At 44.0% G+C, this 26,391-nt stretch overlaps 1 protein-coding gene across 3 annotated transcripts in view; it reads right to left on the reverse strand.

The window, feature by feature from the left end:
- Positions 1-3,522: 3,522 nt before the first annotated feature.
- HPCAL1 (hippocalcin like 1) overlaps positions 3,523-26,391 on the reverse strand; it is a 79,538-nt gene continuing 56,669 nt past the window's right edge. For all 3 annotated transcript variants that reach the window (XM_064411956.1, XM_064411957.1, XM_064411955.1), the window contains 3 exons: positions 8,946-9,348; positions 7,731-7,836; positions 3,523-4,716 (listed from right to left, as the gene is read on the reverse strand). In XM_064411956.1, coding sequence (XP_064268026.1) covers positions 4,619-4,716; positions 7,731-7,836; positions 8,946-9,323 — 582 coding nt within the window. In that variant the 5' untranslated portion in view covers positions 9,324-9,348 and the 3' untranslated portion in view covers positions 3,523-4,618. The remainder of the gene's footprint in view (positions 4,717-7,730; positions 7,837-8,945; positions 9,349-26,391) is intronic.

A 26,391-nucleotide genomic window follows, 5' to 3' on the forward strand; every position in this document is an offset into this window, starting at 1 on the left:
AGACACTAAAGATGTGTTCAAAGATGTGTTCAAAGCTACAGTCCACAAACCCACCCAGGCCCCAGCAACAGCAAACACCAAGGTGTATGGGGAGGAGCAAGGAGGGGATCCTGCTTCTCACCTTCATGTGAGAGATAATTCCCTCTAGTGACAGCCCAATCAATACAGATTTTGTTTGTGATAAATTGTTCCTCCATCAGGAAGAGCCAGCTAGCTCTTAAAATAACCCACCCAACTGGTGGTGGTGACCTTGCCCCTCTGTCCCCACAGACACCAGGCTGCTTCCATCACAGTTCCTTCCTCCTTCTGGCAGTGGTTTCTGACTCATGTGACGTGGCTGAAAGCCTGGGATTAACCTGACCCTCTGCTGATGCACTGGTTGCCCTTTAGCCACAGTGAACATGAGTGTTCAGAAGTGTGTCTGCATCCAAACCACCACACTGGATATGTGCAGGCAACAGGTAAGGTCTGCTTGCAGGCACACTGCTCCCAGCGATGCAGGCATGTGCATATCTCCAAAGCTCCTGCACAGAGATGCTCTGCTCTCCTCTCCCACCCTTTTCCTTCTTTTCAATAGAGCATCTCTCCTCCTGAAAAAGATAACTGCAATTATCAGGTTCATCAGCACTGTATCTTCCCTGGTGCAGCACAGGGAGCTCAAAATGCCAGTCTGCCCACTAGACCATTAAAGTCAATGGCTGTTCCTAACCTTTAAATATGAATAGAGCCCTGCATAATGGATCGAGGACTATCCATGGAGACCATCTGCCCCGTGCTTGCAGAAATGTTCACGTTGTTCTTCACAGGAGTTTATTACTCAGAGGCTAATGCTAAAAATACATTGCAAAGGCCTGATTTAAAAACAAAGGGCCAATTCAAACTTGGCAAGGGAGATACCCAAGACTGAACCCAAACACCTCTGCCAACCACGCTGGAGTTAGGCTGCAACCAGACAGACTTTATCTGAAAGGCAATGACATAATTCTGAATTAGCTGAACAAGACCTTTTCATACAGAAAAGCCTGAATTTATGTAGTAATTAGCCAGAGCTTTCAGAGTGTTAAATATCTCCATGGCGAGAAAATAGTCACATAGGTTATTAAAGTGAGGTAAATATGGACACAGTGATGAGATTTTTTTGTACTAAACTATTTTTGCTAAGTATGACTCCATTTTTGACTAAAAATACAATTCAGAAAAACACTTAAACCACTTTACAAGTTGAAGTTTCCTATTAATCACCCGGACTTAATTTCCCAAATGATTAACCCCTCTACACAACAGTCCCTCTATGAAAGATGTTCCTGGGAGCCCAACAAGGAGTAAAGCTCTCTTATCTCTTCATTGATTTCTCAGCTGGTTTTGAACTCTGCTTGTATCAACATGCAAATGACATCCTGAAGAAGGAGCCTGGAAATTGTTCTGAGTCCTTGTTACCAGCCAGGAAAGCAGAGACATCCTCCGAGGAGCTGCTCAAGCACAGCCAAGAGGATCAAAGTTACCCAGTGACTGGGGATGCACAACCTCAGCCTCTGAAGCAGGTCTGATTTTAAGAGAGCTGCTTGGCAACAGCAGATAAAACCCTTTCCAGTACTTAGCTGGCCTTTTAATTAAAAGGTTCCCCATATCAGAAGCCACCTTTGAAAAGCTCAGCCTGGTTGGGCTTCAGAGGATCTCTCATTTTCCCTGGGATGCCATGCATGACCACCTTTCCTGGGCATTTTCCTTCACTTCTTCCTGAAAGGTAAGCTGGGAGCATCTTACTCGTGTAATCTGTGCCAGTCCCAGTCTGAAATGAAATCATCTTGCCCTGAAAAGAAGAAAGTCCTTAAAAGCTATGAAAACAGTGAGAGATAACTGGAAAAACTCCCAAATCTGGGATTGGAAAGTTTAGAGAGGCAAAGGGAAAGACAGAAGAAATTGGGTCCAATGAAGCAGGATACAATCCCAGTGTCTGCACAGGACTGTGCAGGGGCTTGTCAGACTGTGGCAGGCAGCAAACTCCATCATGAATACCTTGGCACATTTCAGAGAAAAAAATGTAACATCAAAGAAATGGGAACTTTCCAACCTCTAAAATTTATGTTCTTTCACTTTCTTTCTGCAAAACATGGTAAGCTTATTTATCAAAATAAATAAGCTTCTGTAATGATATTTTTTTCTCCATATAAGAAGAGTTTGGACTTTATTAAACAGCCACTTAAACTTGCTATTCACTACAGTCAGCAAAGGAAACCAGAAGAAGTGAGATGCCAGGAAAAAGCAGCAATATTTCCACCTAGAGAAGCAAATGAAAAAGAGCTGCTGCATTTATGAATGCTGCAGCGAAACAGTTTTTAAATCTTTGGTACCCAAGATATCATGCAATGCTTGACTGATTATGCCTGACTCATTTTAAGAATGTAGAAACAAGATTCAAATGTTGTGGTCCACCTCAGAGGTTACTATCCCAGGACAAGGTCAATGACATTTTTTCACACTCAGAATGATACAGAAATGATAAAGTGCATGGTGCCCAGTTCACATCTCAACAGCTGCTTTTGGATCCAACCCATGCAAGAAGAGCCATTAGTGTAAGAACATCTGCAGCATATCTAACACTCCAGTATCTCCTGGCAGACAGACTGACAGCATGAACACAAGCAGGCTGGAAATGGACTATCTTCTACCATGGAACTACATTTTTCTCAATAGCTGGGCTTTTTTGCTGGGCTCGCCCTGGGAAAGCAGGCAGGCTTCTGATTAACATCCCTTTCAGGTTTGCCTCATCAGCAGGGTGTTGTGGTTGAAAGGACTGTTGGTTTAATTGCTCAAATTTGAATTTCCAGGGGAAATAATGAACACGCTCTTTTGCTGGCAGCACTGACACAAGTTTGTATTGTAGACAAAGTCTGATTAAATGTATTTCCACTTGGATATTGCAAACATTTCTCTCTCTTTCTTTTATAATAAAGTATTATCATCACGTACTAGAATGTTCTATTTCACCACTACTAGAACATTCTACACAGCAAAAATCCCTTCATTACATGCTCAACATTAACTTCAGACCAAATAATTTTCTGATACTTTATTTTGCAGAGAGGGCAGGCTTATGCAGCTACTGACAGACCTGATGAATGCGAGAAAACTGCTTCCCCTGCTACTAATGCCAAATGTTAATCCAGCAAGTACCTGGTACCTGACAGGAGATTTATTTTAAAAAGTTGTGGTCACGGTAACCCAGCCAGCAGAGCCAGCAGCTTTTCCTTCATTGCCTTAAATTGCTCTGCATCCAGCAGAAACTGAGTTGTCACCTTCCTGCAATCTTTACCCTGGATTCAGCTGGGATGGAGCTGGATCCCACAGGCACCAAACCCACTGTGTTAACCCAGACACAACAGCCAGCTCCCAAAACCCCTACGCATTTAAAGGCAATGTGTCTCAGACAAGACTGACAGATGTTGTGCAGGGAGCCATCCTTGCCCTTCCCCAAATACGTGACACTAGGAACTTGGTGCATGGCTTAGATAAGACAGGCAGTGACAAGAAAAGTAGTCTTTTATTTCAATTAATATTTCTTGGCATTAGGCAGATATTAAATAACACTGGAATGCACAAGACTATTAACATATCGACAGCAAAAGGGAGGAGGTGTAGCCAAATTGAGAACAGCAGTGCCAGTCACGTCACCTCGGGGCACTCAAAAGCCATTTAACGCAGCAACCACCAGAAAGTAGGACTCCACTGAGAAATACAAAATGAGGATGAACTCCTTTCAGGTCTTTTGTTAATACAGTAATACCGGAATGACTGACAGTAAAAATGAACAAATATTTGCATTCAGGAATTAAACAGAGTGAAATATCCACAAACTGCTAGTCATGCATTTCTTTTGGAACAGCAATTTGCTAATGCATAAATATCACAAAAAAAACAATCTCCAAGATTTGAATAAATCACAGACGACTAGAAGAAACAAAGCTTGAATTCTATTTTATGCCTTAAATAGATGACCTAAATATTTAAAATTTTACTTCACCATATATATATAATTTATATATATATTAAAAGAAAGTAAAGACCATTAGATAAGTGCAAGCAATTTTCCTCAAAAAGAAAATTGGAACCATGCCCAGGAAAGCTGCTTTTTTTTTTCCTTTTTTCTTTTTTTTTATTTTTTTAACTTTCTACTCCATTCAGTCCACTTTTTTTTTTCCAACATAGTAATTTCTGAAGCAAAATAAATTATCTACCATCTGCTATTTTGGGTAAAAGTCCTACCTAGCATCTTCTCGAGACCTATGGGAACATCACCTTTCTCACGGACTAAGTGAAGTGGTATCTCGCCAGCCATTGAACTCTCTCGTAGCTGCATGTAAACAAACCTTTCGATTAATGTTTAAAATGTGCAGAGTGAATGGTAACAATACGGGGAAGCAGGAACGGAGCTGCCGCAGGAGAACTGCACTGGTGTTAGTGGGGGAGCGAGGGCTGGTTCGCTCGGACACACACACACACACAATCTGGCAACGGGATCTTATCCGCGAGTGTGGAGGGATGGTTGAGAAGGCATCCGTTTGCGAGCAAAGCTTGAAGGACACAAGCCGAGGTTCTCTGAGCACACTGTCCGCTTTCATCAGAATTGACTCGCGCTACTGGGGTCGCACTGTAACAACCGCACGATGGAGGGATCGCTCTTGGCACCTTTGATGAACTCTTCCAGTGACAGTTTACCTGACAGGGAGAACAACCAAAATGGAAATAATTATTTAAAAGCCAGTTGTTCCTGTCACCATTGCCGTAGCAAAGAACCCCTCCTCACCGAGGCAACGTAACATCTATTTAATCTATCACAAAGGCATCGAGGGGAATTTAGCACAATGCACAGCAGCTAAATCCTACTCAAGCCTTTAAGCCCAAACGCATTTTTCTTCTGCAAAACAATCTAGCATAATAATTGCTATTTCTTTATTTAAAAAGACAGTCCCAAATCTAAAAACAAGTGTTGCAATACCATTTGGCAGCTTTTTGCTCAGAACTGGACTAATGAATACCATGAAACACGGACACAAGGTATGGTACCTGAACACATGTATGCTTTGAGATTATGCTTTTATTACTACAACACTTGAAACCTAAATATTCCAAATATCCCCACTTTGTCCTCTTGTTTCTTGTGACGTGGGGCTGAGCAGTCATGGCTTCTCTGGCACCTACAAGGTTGGACGAGGGTTTGAGCAACCTGATCTAGTTCAAGATGTCCCTGCTAATTGCAGGGGTGTTGGGCTATATGACCTTCAAAGGCCCCTTCCAACCCAAATTATTCTGTGATTCCATGACTTTGCAAGTCACTTGCTGTGCCCTGCTGGGTGTACAGGAACAGGATGGGTTTTGTTTTTTCTTTTTTTACAAGCAAAGCCAACCCTGGGGCACACTTACTGCGATGTGTTGCTCCTGATCATTTCTGTTTTATGGATCTTTAATTTAGGCCAGAGGAACTGACTTGGATGGACCTCAGACTCTGAGGGTCTGAAAATTGATCTCTGAAGGAGCAACCAACTCAGCATCCCTTGGCTCCAACAGTCCCATGGAATGGCATGGTACAGCAAGGAGGAAATATTCCATCTGGTCCTTCAGACCTCATGGTGGGCTGACCCAGCCCTCTGGCAGGTAGCTAGCACCAATACTCCCCTGCTCCAGCACTCAGAACCATGGCAGAAATAGGACGTGGCAATATTAATGAAAAATGAAATTTTCCCTATGAAAAGGAGGAAAGAAGCATTTGCTGCACCCTAGACACCATGTCTAGTGATCTCCCATTTAGCTTGTGCACTCACCTACCCTACCCTCACACAACACCCCAGGGCTATCCTTACCCACCTCAAACTGCAAGGCTCAAGACAGGACCCTCACACAAACATCTTGCACTTGGGAGCTGCCTGCTGCCACTTTTGGCCACAGGCACCAAAACAAAGAGAGGCACCAGCTCATTGTGCCTGTTGGCACCAGCCCCAGGACACTACCAACCAACCTGTTGTGGGGATGGAAGAGGAATGACCCTGGTGGCCAGCTCCCAAAAGAGATTGAACAGGGAGGAAGTCCTCTTCCAAGTAACAAGCAATAGGGCAAGAGGAAAGGGCCTCAAGTTGCACCAAGGAAGGCTTAGATTGGATATTAGGAAAAATTTCTTCCCCAAAAGGGTAGTCAAGCATTGGAACAGACCGCCCAGGGCATTTAAAAGACATGTAGATGTGGCACTTAGGGACATAGCTCTGTGATTCCATGAATGAGCAAGCCTTCCTCTTGTAGAAATTACAGAAGCTCAAAAACCCGTGGTACACTAATTTCTGGCTTTTAAGCTAATGCTCCCAAACCAAGTGTTTTTAACAAAAGCAGAGGTCTTCTAATTATCAGGATATTTATTAGTTTGCCCTTTGCCTTGTATTACTTAAAAGCAAAGCCCAAATCAAAATCTATTTGCAATGCCCAGCAGTCAGATGGGGAAGAAACATTTTCAGCCACCAGACACACACATGCAGATGTTATTCCTTGACACTGCATAGATTGCAGGGATGATATTTTACTGGGAATAGGATGATTTTATTTCAGCAACAAAGTGCAACAGATGGAGGATGCATATATATAGCAGATTTTGGGACCACTACTCTGTTACACATCTGCATGCATTGCTACTTTCTCCAGACCAAAAATATTTTAATCATGTTATTTTAGGGCCCTCCACATGTCAAGCCAGGGGATGAAGTGCTAGTTTTGATGAAGCCAAAGGTAAAATGCTTGAGGACTTCAGCAAGGCCAGGAATTTGCCCTGGGGACTGCAGCAGCAGACACCAAAATGCAGCCATAAAATCCTATTAAATAAAACCCTTTATGTACATAAGATGGTATTTTTTCAGGTCTCCATATCTCAGTGCTAGAATCAAATCTTTTCTCTCACTGAGCACATCAGTAGGGCACAGCTTCTGACTGATGTGGGCAGCTGCCACCTCAGCCTCTGACAGGGTAATTCCCAGGCAAAAGCTCCACCTCAGCTGGGAATAGAGGACACATGTCATGAGGCTGATGAGAAGAGGAAATTGATCATTTTTTGCCAATATTTTTCAAACCCAAGGAAATGAGCCAGCACAGGTGGAGGGGTTGTGATGGGTACACTGTCAGATAATTTATCAAGGAGCTCCACAACCTGGCTTGGGAGCTGCTACATCCCTCTGATGCTCATAGTGCAACAGAAGTGTGTGACCATGTATGTATACATGCCATAAACACACACTTTTCATTTTGTTGAGAAAATAAGTGTTATGGACCTGGGGAATTTTTGCTTTCAGGTGTCCAGCCACATTCAGGATTCACATTACTGATGACAAGCCCAGGAATGCAGCCCTATCAAGGGCAGTGGAAGCAAAACCTTGTGCTATGCCCAGAGAAAATAACCCAAAATGGGAATTTCAGAAGAGCCTTTGCAGAAGGGGATTCACCCATGAAATTCCAGGGAAGGACTCTCCCCTATCAGCCACCTCAGCAGGACAATTCACCCTCTGTTCTCTGCTCACTTATTCACCCTATTTATCATGGACCAGAGATGCTCAACAAGGCCAGGCAGAGACAAGAGGCACCAGTGGGGACCCTGGTGTTACCCTTTCTCCTCTCTCCCGAATTTCTGCCATCTACCAAGTCTGGGTTAGAAACCTCTATTTCTAGAGCTTAGGAAGGGGTGCCAGTGGCAATCCTACCATCATTGTTTGTGTCCATCTGTCTGAAGATCTTGTCTGTTCGCTTCTCAGGAGTGGATTCATCCTCTGGCATTTTCATTACTGATGAAACCATTTTGTAAATTGCCTGAGTATTAAAAAAAAGTTTAAAAAAAGAGATATAAGAAAAACAAAACCCAAATGATAAAGCATAGGACAGAGAAAAAGAATTTCAGCCTGCAGCAAGAAAAAAAAGACAGCTGACCCTGGCAGGCAGCTGCAGGACTTTATAAACCAAAATGAATGGGAATTTCTGACTGCAGCTTTTTTATTTTTCTTTCCTGTATTAATTTGTACTTCAAAAGAAGAGCTGGGTCAGTTTAACAGAAAGTCAGAGTCTAGATTAATGTAAGAGCAGGACTGAGCTAAAATAGAGGAGACAATGGTGCAGCCAGGCTAGGCCAGTGCATCTTTGTCTGGCTCTCACCCTGCACCACATGTATGCGTGTGGGGTGCTACATGGATTATGGTGAATATGAATATACAGCAGTAGGGTTGTTTGCCTTTGTGGATGGGTAAGGAAATGCATCTTCTGACTTACAAGAACAGGACTAATGACAAGACCTCTTCAGACTGTCTGCAGTCCTAGACTTCCACCGAAATTATCCCACCCTAGCCATGAGGACCAGTGTCAGGGCACTGGCTGATGCATGATTCCCTTGCAGTGCACAGGACACACATCTCAGCTGCACAGTGGGTGACAAGCAGCCCCTGCCGAGGCCAAACCCCCACCAGCATGTGGGGTAGGGGCACAGGGGACTGCGCTGCCTGCCCCCACTACAGCCTGTGGTCTACATGTCCTATGCCTTTGGGAGACAAAGGCATGCTACAGCCTTTCATCCAGAGTTCACATTGACTCAGATTTGAAGATTCAAAGCATTAATTCTGAGATTAATCAGGCCAATAGAATTCGCATTTAGGGTTTTTGATCCTGTGAACATCACACTAAGAAACCCCCAAGGAGAGCTGCAGAATTTTGGCTGCAGGCCAGCTGCACAAGTGCCTTGTCCATATCTCAGGCCCTTTCCTCATCTGCATCTTGTAGGTCCCATCATGGGTCCCTTTGGGGACCATGGGCCCAGGAACCTCCCTGGGGCAGGAGTGACCCAGCTTAGCACATCCCTCCAGCTTCAGCTGTCTCATGGTGAAGAGGTTACAGCAACACAAATAAGATGTCCAATAGAGATAATACCTCACCTGCACTATTTCTAGCATTTCCCCACGGCTGATGTACCCGTTGCCATCCAGGTCGTACATGCTAAACGCCCACTTCAGCTTCTGTTCCAGCTTGCCCCGGGAGGTGACGCTCAGGGCGATGATGAATTCCCTGAAGTCGATGGTCCCGTCGCCGTTAGTGTCAAAGGTGCGGAAGACGTGCTCCGCAAACTTCGACGCGTCGCCATAGGGAAAAAAATTTGCATATATTTTTTTAAACTCTTCTACAGTCAAATGGCCCGTGGGGCAATCTTTTAGGAAGCCCTTGTACCACTCCTGCAGCTCGTGGTCTGTGAACTCAGTGTTCTCACGCAGGTCCTGGAGCACCTCGGGGCGCAGCTTGCTGTTCTGCTTCCCCATCCTCTTCTGGGTCTGGGTTCAGCAGCTGCAAAGCAAGAGAAAATCTGCCTGAGCTCCAGCCACACTAGGCAGAGGGGGGCTGGTGAGAGGTAGAACCCTGCTAGAAACATGGGGTCCCCCTGGGGCAAGGGGGAAAGAGGAGAAAAAGGATGCTATAAATCACCAGGAAAAGACCTCATTTAATTTGGCTTCCTCTCCTCTCCTCTAGGCTCTCCCAGTGACTAATATGCTGTGGAGGGGAACGTAGTTTGGGAGGAAGTATTTGGAAAATATTAATTCTTATTATTAATCCTTATTATATGGTAAATAATAAAGCTCAGTATTTCAGTTCTGTGCTGCAATCCCACTTCTCCATCCTGGGCTTGCAATGCCCAGCTCTGGATTCCTACACAGGCTGAGCGGGAGCGGGCAGGGACAGCAGCACCGACAAAAATTAAAATTCATCCATTCAAAAGTGAAAGTAAATGCAGCTGAACAAGAAGCAAGAAGGGCAGGTGTCTCCATGCCAGTCATGTTTGCCTTGTCCAGATGCTCTCTGAAACCCTTTGGCTTATACAGCTTCTCCTGCCTCCCTGCATCCCTTGCCCCACAGTAGGGGAGCTTGGTCCTGTATGGTGGGGCTTGGTTGATGCTCCTTGTGGCACCTGAGGGTCACAGGAGGGTCCAGCAAGGGTAAGTTCAGCACAGCCCATGCTCAACAGCAGCACCCCAAAAGACTTCTCCCTCTTTTTCTCAGCCGTGGAAGCAGCATGAGCAGATGGATCACTGCAACAGCAGCACCAGCACAAGGGATTTCATCCTTTCCAGCCCTCCCAAAGAATCAGAGAATAAGGCTTTTTAAAGTAAAATGTTTGTCAAAACAACTCTTTTCAGGTTTACTTGGGTTTAAACTTCTAGAGAAGCTTATTCAGTAGGTTCAATATTCCCTCACCAGGACCAAAGCGCATTTAAATCCAGGATTTCATCAGGATACCAGGAGAGGGCTGGGTCTGTCCTCTCTCTTGACAATGCCCATATTGTACCATACAAGGTGAGACTGCCCAGCAGTAGGAGAGCTCCTTCAGCAAAATGAAAATGGTCAATCTGCAGTTAGGCAACAACAGGAAAAAACCAAAACCTTGATAATTTCTTACTTTTATCCCTTGCAGTCTTTATGGCTACCTAGCAATATCAAACTGTGCTGCTGAACTAGAGGTTGAGCTCTATGGTATGTCCTTCCTCATATTCAAGATGTTTATTCACAAGTGTGCACAGACTCCTGTGACTGGTTTGCATAAATATTTCTCTGCACAGACTGTTGTGCCTGTTGGGTTTGCTCAGAGCCAATGCAGAAGACAGGTTAGTAATAGGCCAACACTGCAGACTACCTGGAAACTGTAAGAGCTGAGCTACAAAGCATGCAGAAACCAGGAAAAACAGGGGCTAAGCACTTCCCAGAGAGTAAAAATTCCAAGCGTGCATAAGAACCCAAAAAAATTTAAAATGCTAAAGGTCAGCAAAAAATAAGTTGCTCTACAGCAGAATGTAAGCTTGTTTTATTTGTATTCCACTTAGCCTGTGCACTGCCTCAGCAATGTAAAAAATCCACATCCTGCTCTGTGGCTTAATGCTCAGAGACAAACAGCTGCTCGTTAGTTCCGTGCATTTGGCTTAACGGACAACTGTGTTATCATTCACACTTCTGTTTTCCAGAAAAGCTGCCAATACTTCAACTCCAAAGCTTTATTTATGTCCATTATATTGCAGAGTTTTCTCCACGTACCTGACATGCCTCTGCTTGCTCCCAACGTGCAGGGATGCTACAGCTCCTGGTCCCTGCCAGCATCACCCCTAGGAGAGCATCAGGCCGCCCTGCAGTTAAACCACTAACTCTCAGCTACTGCCTTTCCATCTTCAAATCTTCTCTGCTCTAGATAGTCATCCTGCAGTGCCGAGGGCAGAAAACACAATATTCTAGTCTGCTGAAGTTAAATGGCAGAAAAGAGCAGCTTGGAGCAAATAATGGATCAGATGTGATCCATTTTTTAAAAAAGCAGAAATTGTAATAGTATGTTCCTGTCCTTGGGTGAGGAGGTGCCTGCAGTTTCCAGCCTTCAGGGAGCCCCTCCACTTCATGACTCCCAGGTGCTTTGTAACAACTACTGTCTGGGTTGAAAAGCAGTCCCTGCCTCACCAACCACTGCCTCTGAATTCCCTGGGAGAGGGGCAGGAGGAACAGCAGAGCCCACTTAACACAGGAGCTGGGCTTTAAGCAGAAATTCCTCAGCTTTATTGACTTGCAGGGTTAAGGACTGCAAAACTTTCAACTGGTAGTTAAAAGAGGTTTGAAAAGCTTTAATATAATTTCTCCCTATTCCTATAATAACTTTATTATTCTTGTTCCCTTAAAAAATAGACACTCCTAGACAACAGAAAGGTAAAGTAATAATTATAGATTAATAGAATAAATAAATAAATCTAGAACTAGATTTCACTACTTCTCCTAGTGGTAGGTACATCCTGTTATTTGAAGAGATGCTCATTAAATATCAGCTTCAAAAGCTTTCTATTCAAGCAATCTTTGCATTCAAAAGATTACAAGCCTTTTCAACCCTTCCTCCTTTCACATTGCTTTATATCAGAAGATGTGCAATGCTCTGAACACAACCTTTTTTTGCATATGAGCTTTCTGAAAGGCTTCATAACATGTTCAACCCAAATGCAATCCTGCAGTTGTAACCAAATTGATGTGAATAATTAAATAACCAACATTAACATTAATTTATTAAAGCCCATCAAAAAAAACCCAAAAACCAGCTTTGATGTAAATTGTGTTGCAGGTAGCTCCTTCAAAATGAAATGCCTAAATATCTCATTAATCATGACAGCAACCCCTGCTGCTGGCATCCAACTGACATTTCATTCGATTGCTATAAAATGCTTTCATCAAATCACTTTCCAGAGGCTCAGCAGCTGATTTAGCCACAAGACCACTCAGAGGATGGCTGCTAATGGAAATCACAGGGAGCAGGGCTGGGATGCTCTGGTCAGTCCTGTGATTAGGGCTGTGTTTTGTTGCTTTTTTAAAATGAGCCTTTACCAGCTAAATCACTTGCTGCAGTGGATGTAGAAAGCAAAGCAGAAGAGATATCCTTGCACCCAGCATTGCCCTGGGCAGTTAGCAGAGACCTAACTCCAGCACAGCCCTGCCTTTCTCTCATTTCCCATCACACCAGGGTGAAATCCATGGAAGTGATGCCACACACACTGCAGCAAGGTCTGTCCCTGCTTTCCTTGATGAGCAAAAGCCCTCAGAGCATCTGGCACGATCACAGCAGTATGAAAAACAATCGAAGGAATGCCCTCAAGGTGGTCAGACAAGGAGCACCTTGGTTGTCTAAATGCAGAGCTGAGGCCTTAGCAAGTCAATCACTGCTGGTGAAAGAGACCCCGGGCCATGGAAGGCTTCAGCAGGGGTAATGCAGATGCACTTTTGGTCCAGTTTCACACCAACATTTCTGTTAAAATTATGTGCCGCCTGTTTGAATTCTAATTAATTGTAGCCAGGCTCAAAACCAAGCTGCCAGAGAACTCCCACCTGAATGTAACCTCTGTCCTTCTAGGCTTACAAAAATCAGCAATAATCTCATAGCAAAAGCCTAGCAATGAGCAAAAAGGTCTTTTACTGAGGCCAAGACACACCCTGGTGTCCTGGTTTCAGCTAAGGCAGTGTTCATTTTCTTCTTAGTAGCTGGCACAGGGCTGTGTTTTGGATTTGAGAATGAAAATAATGTTGATAGCACGCTGAAGTTTTAGTTGCTGCTGAGCTGTGCTCACCCCAACTCAAAGACTTTTGCAGTTTCCTGCGCTCTGCCAGTGAGAAGGTGCACAAGAAATTTGGAGGGAGCACAGCCAGGACAGGTGACCTGAACTGAACAAAGGGATTCTCCACACTGTCATGGTCAGAATATAACTTGGGGGGGATTGTCAGGGCAGGGGGCTGATCACTGCTCAGGGATGCACTGGTCAGCAGATGAGCAATTGTACCGTGCATCCCTTGTTTCTCTTGGATGTTACCCCTCTCTCTCTCTTTGTATTATCTCCCTTTTCACTACAATTGTTATCATCATTATAATAATATTTTCTTTTATTTCTTGTCTCCACCCACGGATTTACCTTCCCCCCCTCCCCCCCAATTCTCTTCCTCATCCCACTGAGGGCCCGGGTTAAACCACAAGACTGGGTTATGCAGCACTGGGTGAGTAACTGTAGCAGAGTCTGAAACAGCTAAAGTAGCAATTCTGTGTTTTTACCAACAGATGGACTGGCTGTCAGCTTCCTCACGCTAAAGTACTTGAAATACTTGTAACAAAGCTCAGTGCATCTCACTTTCACAAGAGCTCTCTGTCAACCACCAGTCACAGCTGGTAGAAGTGTGCTTTGACCATGGAACCCAGAAAGCCAGAGACCAAAGCAGCTTTTTACTGCAAAGCTTGGGAAAGCAAAACTGCCTTGACACGACCTCGTGATGGGATCCTCTCAGTGAATCAGTTACAGCTGCAAAAGGAGGAATATCTCCTTAGAGATGTAATTCATTGTGCAAACCCCCTTGGATACTAATTTAATGCTAATAAAAAGAGGAAAATTGATGAAATGCCTGTCTATAGAACAGAGGTGCTTTCCAGCTGAGAAAGGCAGTGCACAGAGAAACAGAACAAATACTCTTCATATTATCTGAGCTATCTGCTTTGCAGGGGGGAAGTGTAGCACCATTTCTCTTGCAGTGCTCACTTATAAAGCAGAATAAGTGTGTCAAATCTGTTACAGTCGTGAAGCTGTAGTACAGTGCCTCCATGACTGCAGGAGCCCAAAGAAAATGAACCACATATAAGCCAGGCAGCAAACATTGCTCTGGGTTGGTCTGAAATGCAAGAACCATTTCAACAGGGGTGGAATATTTTTTATTAAAATACCTAAAGCATCAGATCTGTCACTGGGGCTCTATTTTTAAAAGTTTGATCCTTGTATTAAAAAAAAAAAAAGAAACAAAAAACAACAACCAAAAAAAATCCCAAACAAATAAGCAAACAAAACCCCCCAAAAAAAGCCCCACAAACAAAAACAAACCAACCAACCAAAACACCACAAAAAACTCCCCACAGGTAGTCCAAAGGCAAGCCTGAGCCACTGAAGTTCTGTGTTGCCACAGTGCAGGAACACGCCCTTGAGAATACATTTCCTGCACGGGCAGCACCAGCTGGCACCAGCTCAGCCACACACAGATGTGCTTAGGAAGCCTCCAGCTCCCGTGGGCCAGGCTGTAAGAGAGAGATGGGCTCCCACATACCCCAGCTAGTGACAAATGGTTAGGTAAAAAATGATCATGCAGCAACAGGCTGCAAAACAGGATTATAACAACATCCTCTGGACCACGTTTGCCGAGGGCCGGTCAGTGGTTCTGATCTGAGCTGGGGATGGGGGAAATGCGCAGTTACATGGGCTGGGACAGATAATGAACTCCAGAGTGAGGAGCAGATTTTGTTACATGTTTTAATGTCAGTATCCTAAGCAACGAGCGTTGCAACAGACAAGGCACAGGATATACAAATACGTTGCTATAGATATCTGGTCCTGCCTGGTAAACTCGTGTGAACTTCTTTCCTGCCCTGCGGCAAAAGCCGACACCCACACAGCAGCCACTGCAGCACCTGTCGCGCTTTCCCAGGCTGCAGGCACGGGCCCAAAAGTAACACCTTTTGATAAAGTCTGAATTGCAAAAAGGAGTATCTTCACCTCTTGAAAAGCTAATTACAGAAGCAGTGAGATAAAAGAAATACCTTAATCAATAATGCCACAAAAATTCAAACCCTGCAGGGTTTGAGATGCGAAAGGCTCCCGTTAAGAGGGACTGAAACTGCTTCTGCTGCTGCCTTCAGGGAAACAAAGAAAAACGAAACCTGACAAGTGAAGAAAAGACCAGTCTAAATAAATAAATGGTCTTTTTAAATTTTTCACTTTCAGTGACTAATTCTGCTTTTATTTATATAAGAAATATTGCTTATTTGCATCTTACTTTGAAGTTCAATCCTTTTCAGAAGTTTATTTAAAACAGCAGGTGAAGGGGAAGGACCACTCAATGTACCACCCCAATATCAGTTTCAGAAAACTCAGTAACAATTCACATGTGCTCACCGAATGTCCTTCGAAAGGTAGAGTGAATTGGTAAAGAGACCTCGAGCCACCTCATTGTGTAAGTTTATCCAGAAACACATACCCAGGAACTATATGGTCTTGAAAACCTGGTCCCATGTCTGGGATAAAAATCCATTATAAATAACCACCTACCCCTCACCTCGCCAAAGAACGATATAATTACAAATACTCCAACCCTGCAAATGGCAAATGAGACAAAGGCTGGCACGTTCATTTCATGGAGTCAGCTGCAAAGGCTGAAACAGAATAAGAAAGTAGCTTACAGGTGTCTGGGTTGCCCCCATCTAGTGAAGTCACTTTATTCAGGATTATATTCCTGATTTACAGGGAAAAATCAGTTAGTCACTGACATCGAGCATCAGTACATTACCCTGAGAACCATTTTACATTCGGATCACAAGTGTGTGGTGAAGAGGTGGTCGCAGATCCCAGGGGCAGGACCTTCCCAGGTGCTGGAGTGACAGCGAAGGGCGCGAGGATGCTGACACCTGCTGCACCCATTGCTGCCCACTGTGCCCACCAACACTGACCCCCACCAGCAGAGGAGAGTTTGCCATAGATGGCATGGTCACAAGCTACTGAAAAGAAGCCAAAGAATCACAAACTACCCCCAAACATCCATGAATTGTTGCTAGTGAGTAATAAATGAGACCCATGTCAGGACCAGAAACATGGCAGTTCTTTGGGTAGCTCTCCATGATGTTCTCCATCTCAGGGAGGAGAGCTCATTACTGTAAAGGGCAAATATTCCCAATGCAGTAAGAAAAGTACAGAAATATTTCAAGTAAATTAGGAAATTGGGTTAATTTGGGTGGGAGCAGTTTGGGCAGTAATGCAGCTTGTGATTGCAGACAGGAAAAGAAAATCATGAGTGGATTTTCCTCATCTCCTCCCTTTGTCTTTTCATTCTAAACAAAACCAAGGGAGAAGCAGCCAGTCCTATTTTTTTCAGATGCTGTGCAAAGTTGGCACGGCTTAAAAAAATTACAGTTTGTTTACACAATATTGCAGATCAAGGAAAACATGTCTGCACAATGTCTTAGTGCACAAGGTCTTTTTCTGAGAAGGTTGGGTTGCATGAGGAAAAACCAACGTCATGTTCACTGAATATAGTATTGTAATAAATAATTTTTAATAAAACTCATTGAGCGCTGGCTGCAGGATAGGGGAAGCTTCCTGAAGGGAACTGGGAAATCAGAACACTTTTAGAAAAAAGGGAAGAAAAGTGACAAAAATTACCACAAGGCACTGTTGTTAATACAATTAAAACAACAGTAGCACAGTTGGGCTGTTCTGTCATTAGATTTTAGAAGTTTCCTATGATGCATTTATTTAATTGATGAAGGTAAATCACAGAAAAATTCTCTACAGAATAATCACAGCCCTGGGAGAAAGGAATCCAGATTAAATTTCAGAAGAATTAGTCAAACTCTGGCAGTAACAAAAGCCAGCCAACGGCATCTGAGCCAATTCCACAGCATCGGAGACATTCCTGTGGAGAAGATGGAGAGTTTGGGGACAAGGACACTGGCTAACTAGACAATGACAGATGATACCCAGCCCTCAGGCATGGTCTGTAAGACCATCCTCACTGCTAATGATGCCTAAATTAAAAAAAAAAAAGAAAAAAAAAAGGAGAAGATCTGACATCCTTTCCTTCCCCAGCTGCAGGTACTGTGCTGAGATACGGGGCTTGGAGGAACGAAGGGGATTTCAGGGTAGCTTCTTTGAAACAGAGCAGGGAAGAGAGTTGGGTTTGCTTTCAGTGTGAAAAGAAACCTTTTTATTTAACTAAAAAAGCTTTTTTTTAACAGGTGTATCCTTAGTGAAAATTATGCCTTGAGAGGCTACCTAGAACAGAGGTTAGACAGTGTTAAAGAAATAAAGTATGTATTTATTTAAAAGGCCTTCAAAGGATACACCCTGGGCAGTACAAGAGCCCAGCTGAGGCTACACCCAAGAAGGACTCCAAGTCACAAGTTTTCACACTTTTATAAGTTTTGGTCCATTTACATATTGGGGTTAATTGTCCAGTTACAGCTGCAGGTTATGCACTCCCATCCTCACAGTTTGCTCTCCTCAACTCACTCGTTTAAACTTTTTGGGCCCGAAGCTGCAATGGTGTCCTTGGCTCTCAGGCTGGAAAAGGATTGTTTTGTCTGACTAAACTGGAAGGAGAACTTGCTAACACTTTATATGAAATTCAGAGTTACACACTAATGAAGTACAGAATCTGGATAATATGAAAGCTAAAACTTAAGGCATCAAAAATATGCTACAAAATGTGGCTTTGGAAATAAGCCAACCAGCTACCTCTAACAAAAATTCAACATTAACTAAACGTATTAAGATGTACTGGGGGAAAAAAAATCAACCAAAAGAGAAAGATTCTTTGCTACCAACATGTTCAAGCTCCAAATACACAGCTATGGCTAATAATTTCTGCTACTAATACACAGGTTGTTTTTGTTCCAAAAATATGACATCCAATATATATGCTCCCATTTATTTTATTAATCTAGTTTTCTAAAGCACCTTTTTAAAAAAATGGATCACTTCAAAATAGCACAAAAGCCACTAGTTAAATTCCTTATAAAAATACACTCCACTAAAACAAAATTTCTTACAAAACAGTGTTTTATTTCCCCTCCAGTGGTAAATAATAGTAATCAAATTGTTTCACAGCTTGATTTTCCTGTTTGTTGAATGAGAAAAGCACTGAAGTTTCAAACCTAATAGCAAACCTAGAGTTTAACTTTCCTGGATTTTTCTCCTTACAGAGATGTGAATTAAAAACTGAGAGTGAAATAACTACAAGAGAACAGCATCCCACTCATAAGGAAGGAACCTGGTTCTGCTGGATGCAGCAATTCAAGGAGCAGAAGACCAAATCTGCTGGTAGGAATTTCAGCAGCTGAAGAACAGCTAAGGATATTACTCAGGTTGGTGGATATGACTGTACCAATCTCACAGGGTTTTTTAAAAACTCATTTTTAGAATCAGGGAGCCAAAATTACAGTGACTACTATCGGGTGCAGGAAAGCCATGGACCCAGGACACACCCTGGATGAAGCATCACACCAGGAACATGATGCAAGGTCTGTGTTCAGGTTATTATCAGGGCAGCCTTCATGCCTTGAGAACACAATGGCAAGCACCTTGTGCTGGATTATAGCAATATTTATGCTAGGATGTGGTCACCCAGCTGTCCTGCAATGTCCTGCTGTCCTCCCTGTGTGGCAAGGACTGCCCATGCCAAGGCACACCAGGCTGGTGGCTCCCCACAGGAAAGCACCTGAAGGGGCACTCGTGGGCATTTTCCCAAGGCAGTGCCTTGGTGGTGTGAACTCCAGACCAAATGATCACAGGGATGAGCACTGGTGCTCCTGTGAGGTGGATCCCAAACACAATGGGCCCTTCTGACCAGCAATGATATGACAGACCATCTCTCTGGCCATGCACGATGCTCAGGGATCTAAGAGTACCTTCTCTCACCTCTCACTTCAGCTTCCATCATTAAAAATGGGAGAGTTATCTCCAGAAAACAGCAAACCATATGATTTTGTGACTAGTGCCTCTAAAATCCCTACAAAAATGGGCACCATCCCTTCACTGAGCTGTCAGAGACAGCACTGACTGGACTCTCCCAGGTGTCAAGACCAAGGCAAGAGGAGGCTGGTGCAGCAGCACAGCAGGACACCTCCAGTCCCAGCCAACACATTTAGTAGCTGCAACTTCCATTAATCCTGAACACTCAGGAGTTTGATTTGCTCTTAAGTGCATTCACTATAAATTATGCAGAAGAACAATATGACTGTCTATCTCCAAGAAAGGGAGTGATCCCTATCAGAGGAGAAAGAGGAGACGGTGGTAATTTTAGGGGCACCAATAACAGCCCTATGAAAATCCTTTCTATCTTCTAGCATTTCTGTGTAGCATTTAACACTTCAATGCAAATCATCTTGGAAGCAAGTCGTGCAATCTGCACTCGAGACATCACTTTCCTCATTAACCTCCACCACAGGCCTCCATCCCCAGCAATACCCACACCAAATATGTTTTTCTGAGCACTGTGGGTGAGGGCTGCCTGGAGCTGAGCCTCTGTTAGCAGGCTGGGTGAGAAACAAATGGAAAATCAAATCATGCTGAATTTTATATTTATATCTAATTGATGCCAGTAGTGGCCAAATGGGTGTATTTTCTTCCCTAACTGGGTAGAGAAACAGGAAGGAGATGTGATAGTTTTGAAGCAGGAAGCATCCCAACAGGCGTGGGATGAGAAGAGCTGACCTGCACCTGAGACCACACAAGGGGCACATCCTGTCCCTCCGCCTTGGTGCCGCATCGTGAAGGTCTCGACTGCAAAAACAGGAAACGTGCCTTCTCTCAACAGTGATGTTGAAGATGGACTTTCATGTTCACATGAGGAGAAGGGGATGAAGGAGAAAATCTGCTGCTGATACCCCCTTAGAATTGCTCTCTGAGGTGGAAGGATCTTCATGAAGTGCATTTTAGCAAATGCAAAAAGAGCACCTAATCTGTAAGGTTTTAATGTATCAGGCCATGGACGGATAAGCTTTCTTGGGTATGGCCACAGCAGGTGGTCAGAATACTGACCTCAGTCATTTTGTAACCTCTTAATTTATCACCGTGTCTCTGAAAAGACCCTAAGATACACCTGGTATCAGCTACTAGTCTGCTTCACTTCCAACAGGACTAAAAAATCCTATTAAACCAAATTCTGCATCTCTTGCAAACTAAGATCCACACTAGCGCCACACCAGGCTGGCATTTTTGGTTTGTTTCTTTTTTAATTTCCCTTCACCAAGGATAATATTATCTATTTCCCTGGAAGCTTTCAGCAACTTTTCTGCAGGAGGAGAAGGTATCCTGTGCGAGAAAACATGTCAACAAGATCTTTCCGTAAATGCAACGTTTGCGTAAGATCAACACAATAATTTATCATTTATTTTTTCCTCTTGAAAGGAACAGGAAAAAAGTGTTTAAAGGCTGTGGCAGTGGTTAAAAGGAGGGCTCTGATGGTGGAGGATGGTGCAGGAATCGAAAGTTTCTGAAGTGATGCCTTCTCCTGGGGTGTGCACACATCATCTTTCAGCACACAACAGCAAGGCTGCTTCCCTTTGCCTTCAAGCCTGCTAACAGCTCTTTGTTGGCATTACATATGTTAAAAAAGGGAAGGCCAGCAAATGTACCACCCTCGGGGTCAGAGGAGTCAGTTCTACAACTGATAGAGACGTTTGGAGTCCTACTGGCATTGGGGGAGAGGTTCCTGCCAGAGGAAGATGAAGTTTTATTTGCTCAGCTGAAGTGAGACTGGACCATGGAAGAACCAGGTAAATCCTCCAGCTGACACTCTCTCCTGCATTCAGACTCTTCTTACCCCCCTGCAAACAGAGGCATGATCCTGCTGCTGGACTCCTCTGAGATAAATACAGCATAACAGAAATAATCCTTCATTTCCCCAGCCCTGCTCTGAAGAGAGTAAGCAGTAGTACATTAAAAGCATTTTAGGCTCTTGCATTCTTGTGGTTAACGTTAATTTTTTAGCTTCTTGACCTTCTATTGCAGAGATTGTGACTTGTCAGACCTATTTTGAGACCTCCTTTAAGTTTCACAACTAAAAGTCAGTGGCAAGATTCAAATAGCCTCCCAAAGGAAAGTCGACCTTCATATTTCCTCTGCAACTGACTTTTCCAGCTGCAGGAGGATGGTGGGGCAGAGGAGACAGATGGGCATTTACACATGCCAAAGCCCAGGACAGAGCTCTTCTGCATTTGGTGCCCAAACTCTGTGTTTTAGAAAAGGAGAGGAGCTGCAGCTAAGGATGACCCTGCTGAACAATAGCACACAGCCCTGGCTGCGTGCTGGGTTTTGGAGCGACTCCAAGCAGGGTGGGACTGTAAGAAAGTGGACAAAAGCTTTGGATAGAGATCTGCAGGGAGGAAGCGCTTCCTACTTCCTCCACAGAAAGGACCAGGGCTTTAAATAAACCTCCTCCTGAGCTCTGCTGAAGACCAAAAGGGTTGCTGCTGAAAGAAACTCCTGTCTGGGACCCAGCTGAAGGCTGATGGAGCTCTCCTAGGGAACTCTGCTGCTCTGCTGCAGTTTCCAATATGCTGGTGGGAAGTGGGGGAGGGCTGCCCACAGTCCCATTGTGACTGGCATCAACTAGACAAAAAAGCCTGTAAAACCTCTGACAGGGCTTTCAGCCCTGCCACCAAAGGTGCAGAGCCAGACTTGCCCATCAAGCACATCTTTTGATGAAAAAGGTATATCAAAGTGTACATTTACACTTTGTGAAGCCATTTCAACATCATGCCATTTCTCAGACCATTTACCTTTTAGCCCTTTCTTGGGTGGCCTGTGAGGCTGCAGCAGCACATTTATTCTGATGGACAGAGACATTCAATCTGCTCCATCCCCCTCAGCTCCTTTCCACCCTCCCCACCTCTGCAGCTACACGGGATATTCCAGCCTTGCCTCCCTCCTTCCCCTCACATGGTCCCACACACATACCATAAACATGGGAGCCAGGGTTGGGCAACAATACTGGTGAGAAAATGACTGGCACTGACAAAAAACCATCCCACTTCTGACAAATACCAATGGAATATTTACTTTGCTTGGATGTAACAGAATCAGACCCTAAATACAGTAATACATACTTGCAAACCATCCAGATCTTTCCTCTGTACAGTACCACATCAATTATCTTATCTATCCATTTTAGGGTACATATTCAATTGTAATAACCCCCATTTCCCTGTTCTCCATCCTGAGCATCAGCCCACAGCAAGAAGCCTGTTTGTTGTTGTTTTTGAAATCTGTCATTAGTCTGCTAGAGCATCCATTGATTATAACTCAAAAGAAGACTTGTGCTGTGCCAAAATTGCTAAAATTTACATTTCAGACATTTTTAGTGGTGTGGAAGACTTAATAACAGAAAATAAGAGAGAGAAGGAAGGAAACCACAGGTCTGAAAAATATCAGGCTAGACATATTAAGAAGCAATGTGGAAAAAATATACTACCAATTATATTCTCACAACAAAAACAAAGCTACAGGCAGGTCAGAAAGAACTGAGTTTTGCATACATTTCTGCTATAGTAAGAAATGGCTTTGCACTGCAATGGGATGGAATAAGCAAATTTCACATTCCTGGAGGAAAACAATTATTTTATTAATGGCTTTGCACAAAGCAATTACCCAGCAGTTTGGAACAGACACCTGTGATTTTGACCTGCGAGACAGCCATTGAAACTGCACTTGGTCCAAATTTGGAAGAGAAAGTTCTCAACTCCTGTCCTGCTTTACAAAGGAGGGAAAGAGTCAAAACTACTTCTCATAGCAATTATCTGCTAGACTCTGGCTTGGACAGCAAACTGCTCTCAATAAATGTAGTGCTCTTACAAAATTTCTGGATTTTCCCTACTAATTCACATCCCATGGCAATCTGGCTAACACTTTGCTGGGGGGTGACTCTGTTAGGCTGAAATAAGGCAAAGTGCAGTAAGAAGCAGCCCATGCCAACATGAAATTTGCAGCCAAGAGTGAGAGAGGCAGACCTGCTCAAGTGCCAGCCCTGGAAAGGCATATCCACCACTGGCATGCACTGAAGCAAAGATGCTGATTGTCACTGTTCCTGCATTAGGTTATTTCTCTATTTCTTATTGTTTCCAAGCTGTCCTAATGTCCTACTAGCTTTTGTTACTCAGCTTTGTCCTAATGGCTTCTGTACAGAGCTATGTCAGAGTGGATGTATCTTAATATACTTGTACTTTAATGCAGTCAATACTCATTACTTTCCATATTCCTGAAGATGAGCTACTCCTCTCAGTAAAACTATGTTCAGGCCCTGATACGGCAGATGTAGTGTCAGACACTGACTTTCTTCCTGAGCTTTATCCCAAAAGCCAGCCAGGCTTTGCTCCCACCACCCCAGTCAAGGCCTCATTCCTCTACTGGCTCAAAAATAATTTTCTAACTTGACCTCAGATGTATTCAGTGCTGGTAACCACATTTGCTCTGGTCCCAACACCGTCTTCTCTGGAACTTCCCCTCTGCTACACACAGGGATAGAGAGCCAGCACTCCCCCATCAGCCTTGGCTTTCCTGCTTTAACTGAGCAGGTTCTTCTTGCCTCCTCTCAGACACACAGTGTCCTTTCCCCGTGTCACAGAAATCCTCCCCTGCAGTGACAGCCTCCTGACCCCTGCACCGCACGCACTATCTCAACACCAAGTTTCCTTATCTGCACTGGGAACTCTTCCAAGAAGGGGATTTGCCTTTTGACCTTAGTGCCTTGGGTCAATCTGTGTTCAGCTCTGCCTGGGCTCTCCTCCACACTTGCAGAGAGCAGCTTCTCCCCTGTTCAGGGACAGAGTACCCCTGTGTTTCACGCCTTTTCTGTCCCTGCCACCCAAAGGGTACCCTGCTCTCTCAGAATGACATCCTGATCTTTTTCCAAGCTGATGGCAAAAGGCAGTGTCATGGCACCAGATACATGACCTGTGCACCCCTGAATGTGGAGCTTCAAAACCCATCTGCTGAGAAGGTCTAATGGATGAGATGTAAAGCTCAGAGGAAAAATAATGCCAAGATGTAAGTGATCCAGCACACTACTGGAACATCTCCACATGTAAAACCTAACAGTGCGAGTCATACAAGGATTTTTACAGTTTCTTCTCTAGCTCTCAATGACAGGTGAATGAAGAGGACCACTTTTATCACTCATCCAGTACATGAACAGGGAATAATAATCTATTTGTTTTAAAAACAAAACAGTAGGGTTGTACAAAGCCAACCGACGAACCAAATGTAACCACACCCTCAACTAGGGAAGACCACAATCACTCTTTATTTGCTATTCAGGATCTGTTTATTACACATATATATTTCTATTTTATTCAAAATAAAGGGTTTGGGGTTTTTTTCCTCATAAGGGGTGAGATACAGATCTGGCACATCCAAGGAATAGCTGAACAAGCAGAAAGTTTAGTCTGAAAATACACTAAAAAATCCCCCCTTACTAAGCAGTGCAAAGGTGACTGAAAATACCCCTGAATGCTACAAGCAGGCTGCAGCCCCCTTGGAGTGTGAAGAGTTTCAGAATCCACTGTAGGGGCAGCAGAAACAGCTCAGCAAATATTCATGCACACTTACAGATCCGTGATGCTTGTAGTTAATGAGAGATTTGTAGTTAATGAGAGTTAATGTTGCTGAGAAAAGCTTTTTTTCCTCTTTTTAAAGAAATTTTACATGGAAAAAAAATGTGTCCTTGCTGCTCTAACCCATGGATCTTCCCCTAGCTCCAAGCAGCATTTGCACCAGACCAACACAACACAATCTTCTGCAAACCAGAGAGTCCCTCTGGATTGGATCGCTGTGCAAGCCAATGGATGAGGAGAAACTGTGCAAAAATACCCCAAGCTTGCCAGAGCTCTGGGCTATGCCATAATGGCATTTGGATGTACACTGGAGCATGCAGGCATCTTTGGCCAGGCACAGCTCTGCTCAGCTGGGCACTCACTCTGATGGCCCATCACTGCTGACATGTGACTCATTAAAAATGTCTCAGCACGCCACTGAATAAAATTTGTGTGTGCATAAACTCCCCATATTGACTTTTCCTGTGGAAGTGACTGCTTCTCCACTGTGTGTCCTTTCAGCAGGGAGGAAGCTGCAGCAGCACCTTCCTCAAGGCTGCACCACGAACTCACAGGGGCTGCAGGGAGCACCTCAGGAAAAGCTCACAGAGCTCCTCAAAACCAGCACCACCCTCTGCCCACAAATAACCCCATAAAACACTTACAATTTCCTGAGGGTGTTACTGCCAGGATTTCCAAGCCTGCAGCTTTCCAGGAGAAATCCATGGAAATGCATGCACACACTCCAGACTGTGCTACCTTTGATATGAGTAACCCAGTTTCAAGCATCCACATAAGCAGTGGGAGCTCCCATTTTCCCACTAAGTGCACATCCTAGGCTAGTACAAGTTAAAGTTAACTAGTGGCAAAGCCTACTGCTCCAGCTCTGCAAGGGGGAACACCTGCCAGTGGCAGCCCCAAAACAAAAGCAAGATGCTGAAGAGCTCCTGCTGCAATGCAGAGAAGTGGCAGCTGAGATCTTGCTTCTCCTGTGCCAGGCACCATGTACGGGGCCAAAAAGAGCCTGTTGCTGTGCCAAAAAGTGGATAATTCAAGCTGAAAGGCAGCTGATAGGGCTTCCCTGCTTTGCCAGGCAGCTGGCTGCAGAAACACATTTTGCAGCAGCAAACATCACCCTGCACTGATGAGGTGGAGCATCCTTTCAAGTCAGTCCTTACCAGGTCTAAAGATAGAGGAGCTGCCTGATAAATGGCAATGCTTGGCAAGCAATTAAAAAAAAAAAAAAAAAGCTTTCTCTCTTCAAAAGGTTATGGTCCTTTTTCCTACTGCTGCCTCCCAGTCCATTAAATATCATTACATTTTCCCTGACTGAAAATATTAGAGGTCTCATGTCTTAAACTTGAAGAACATTTTTTCCACTCAGACAGAGGAATTTTGCTTACCTTCATCAAGCAGTAGTGCCAACAGTTGTTAAAGTATAGTATAAATATTAGTCCTTGCCAGTAAACAGATGCAAATTTTGGCACCAGATCAGACTGAAATAATCACATAATCACAGAATGGTTTGAGTCAGAAGGGACCTTTAAAGATCATCCTGTTCAACCCCCTGCCATGGTCAGGGACAGTTTACACCAGACCAGGTTGCTCAAAGCTCCATGCATCCTGGTCCTGAGCTCTTCAAGACATGGGGAATCCACAACTCTGGCAACCTGATCCAGGTTCCCACCACCCACACAGTAAATTTGTTC

This window comes from Passer domesticus, chromosome 3 (genome assembly GCF_036417665.1).
Source record: "Passer domesticus isolate bPasDom1 chromosome 3, bPasDom1.hap1, whole genome shotgun sequence".
Taxonomy (NCBI): domain Eukaryota; kingdom Metazoa; phylum Chordata; class Aves; order Passeriformes; family Passeridae; genus Passer; species Passer domesticus.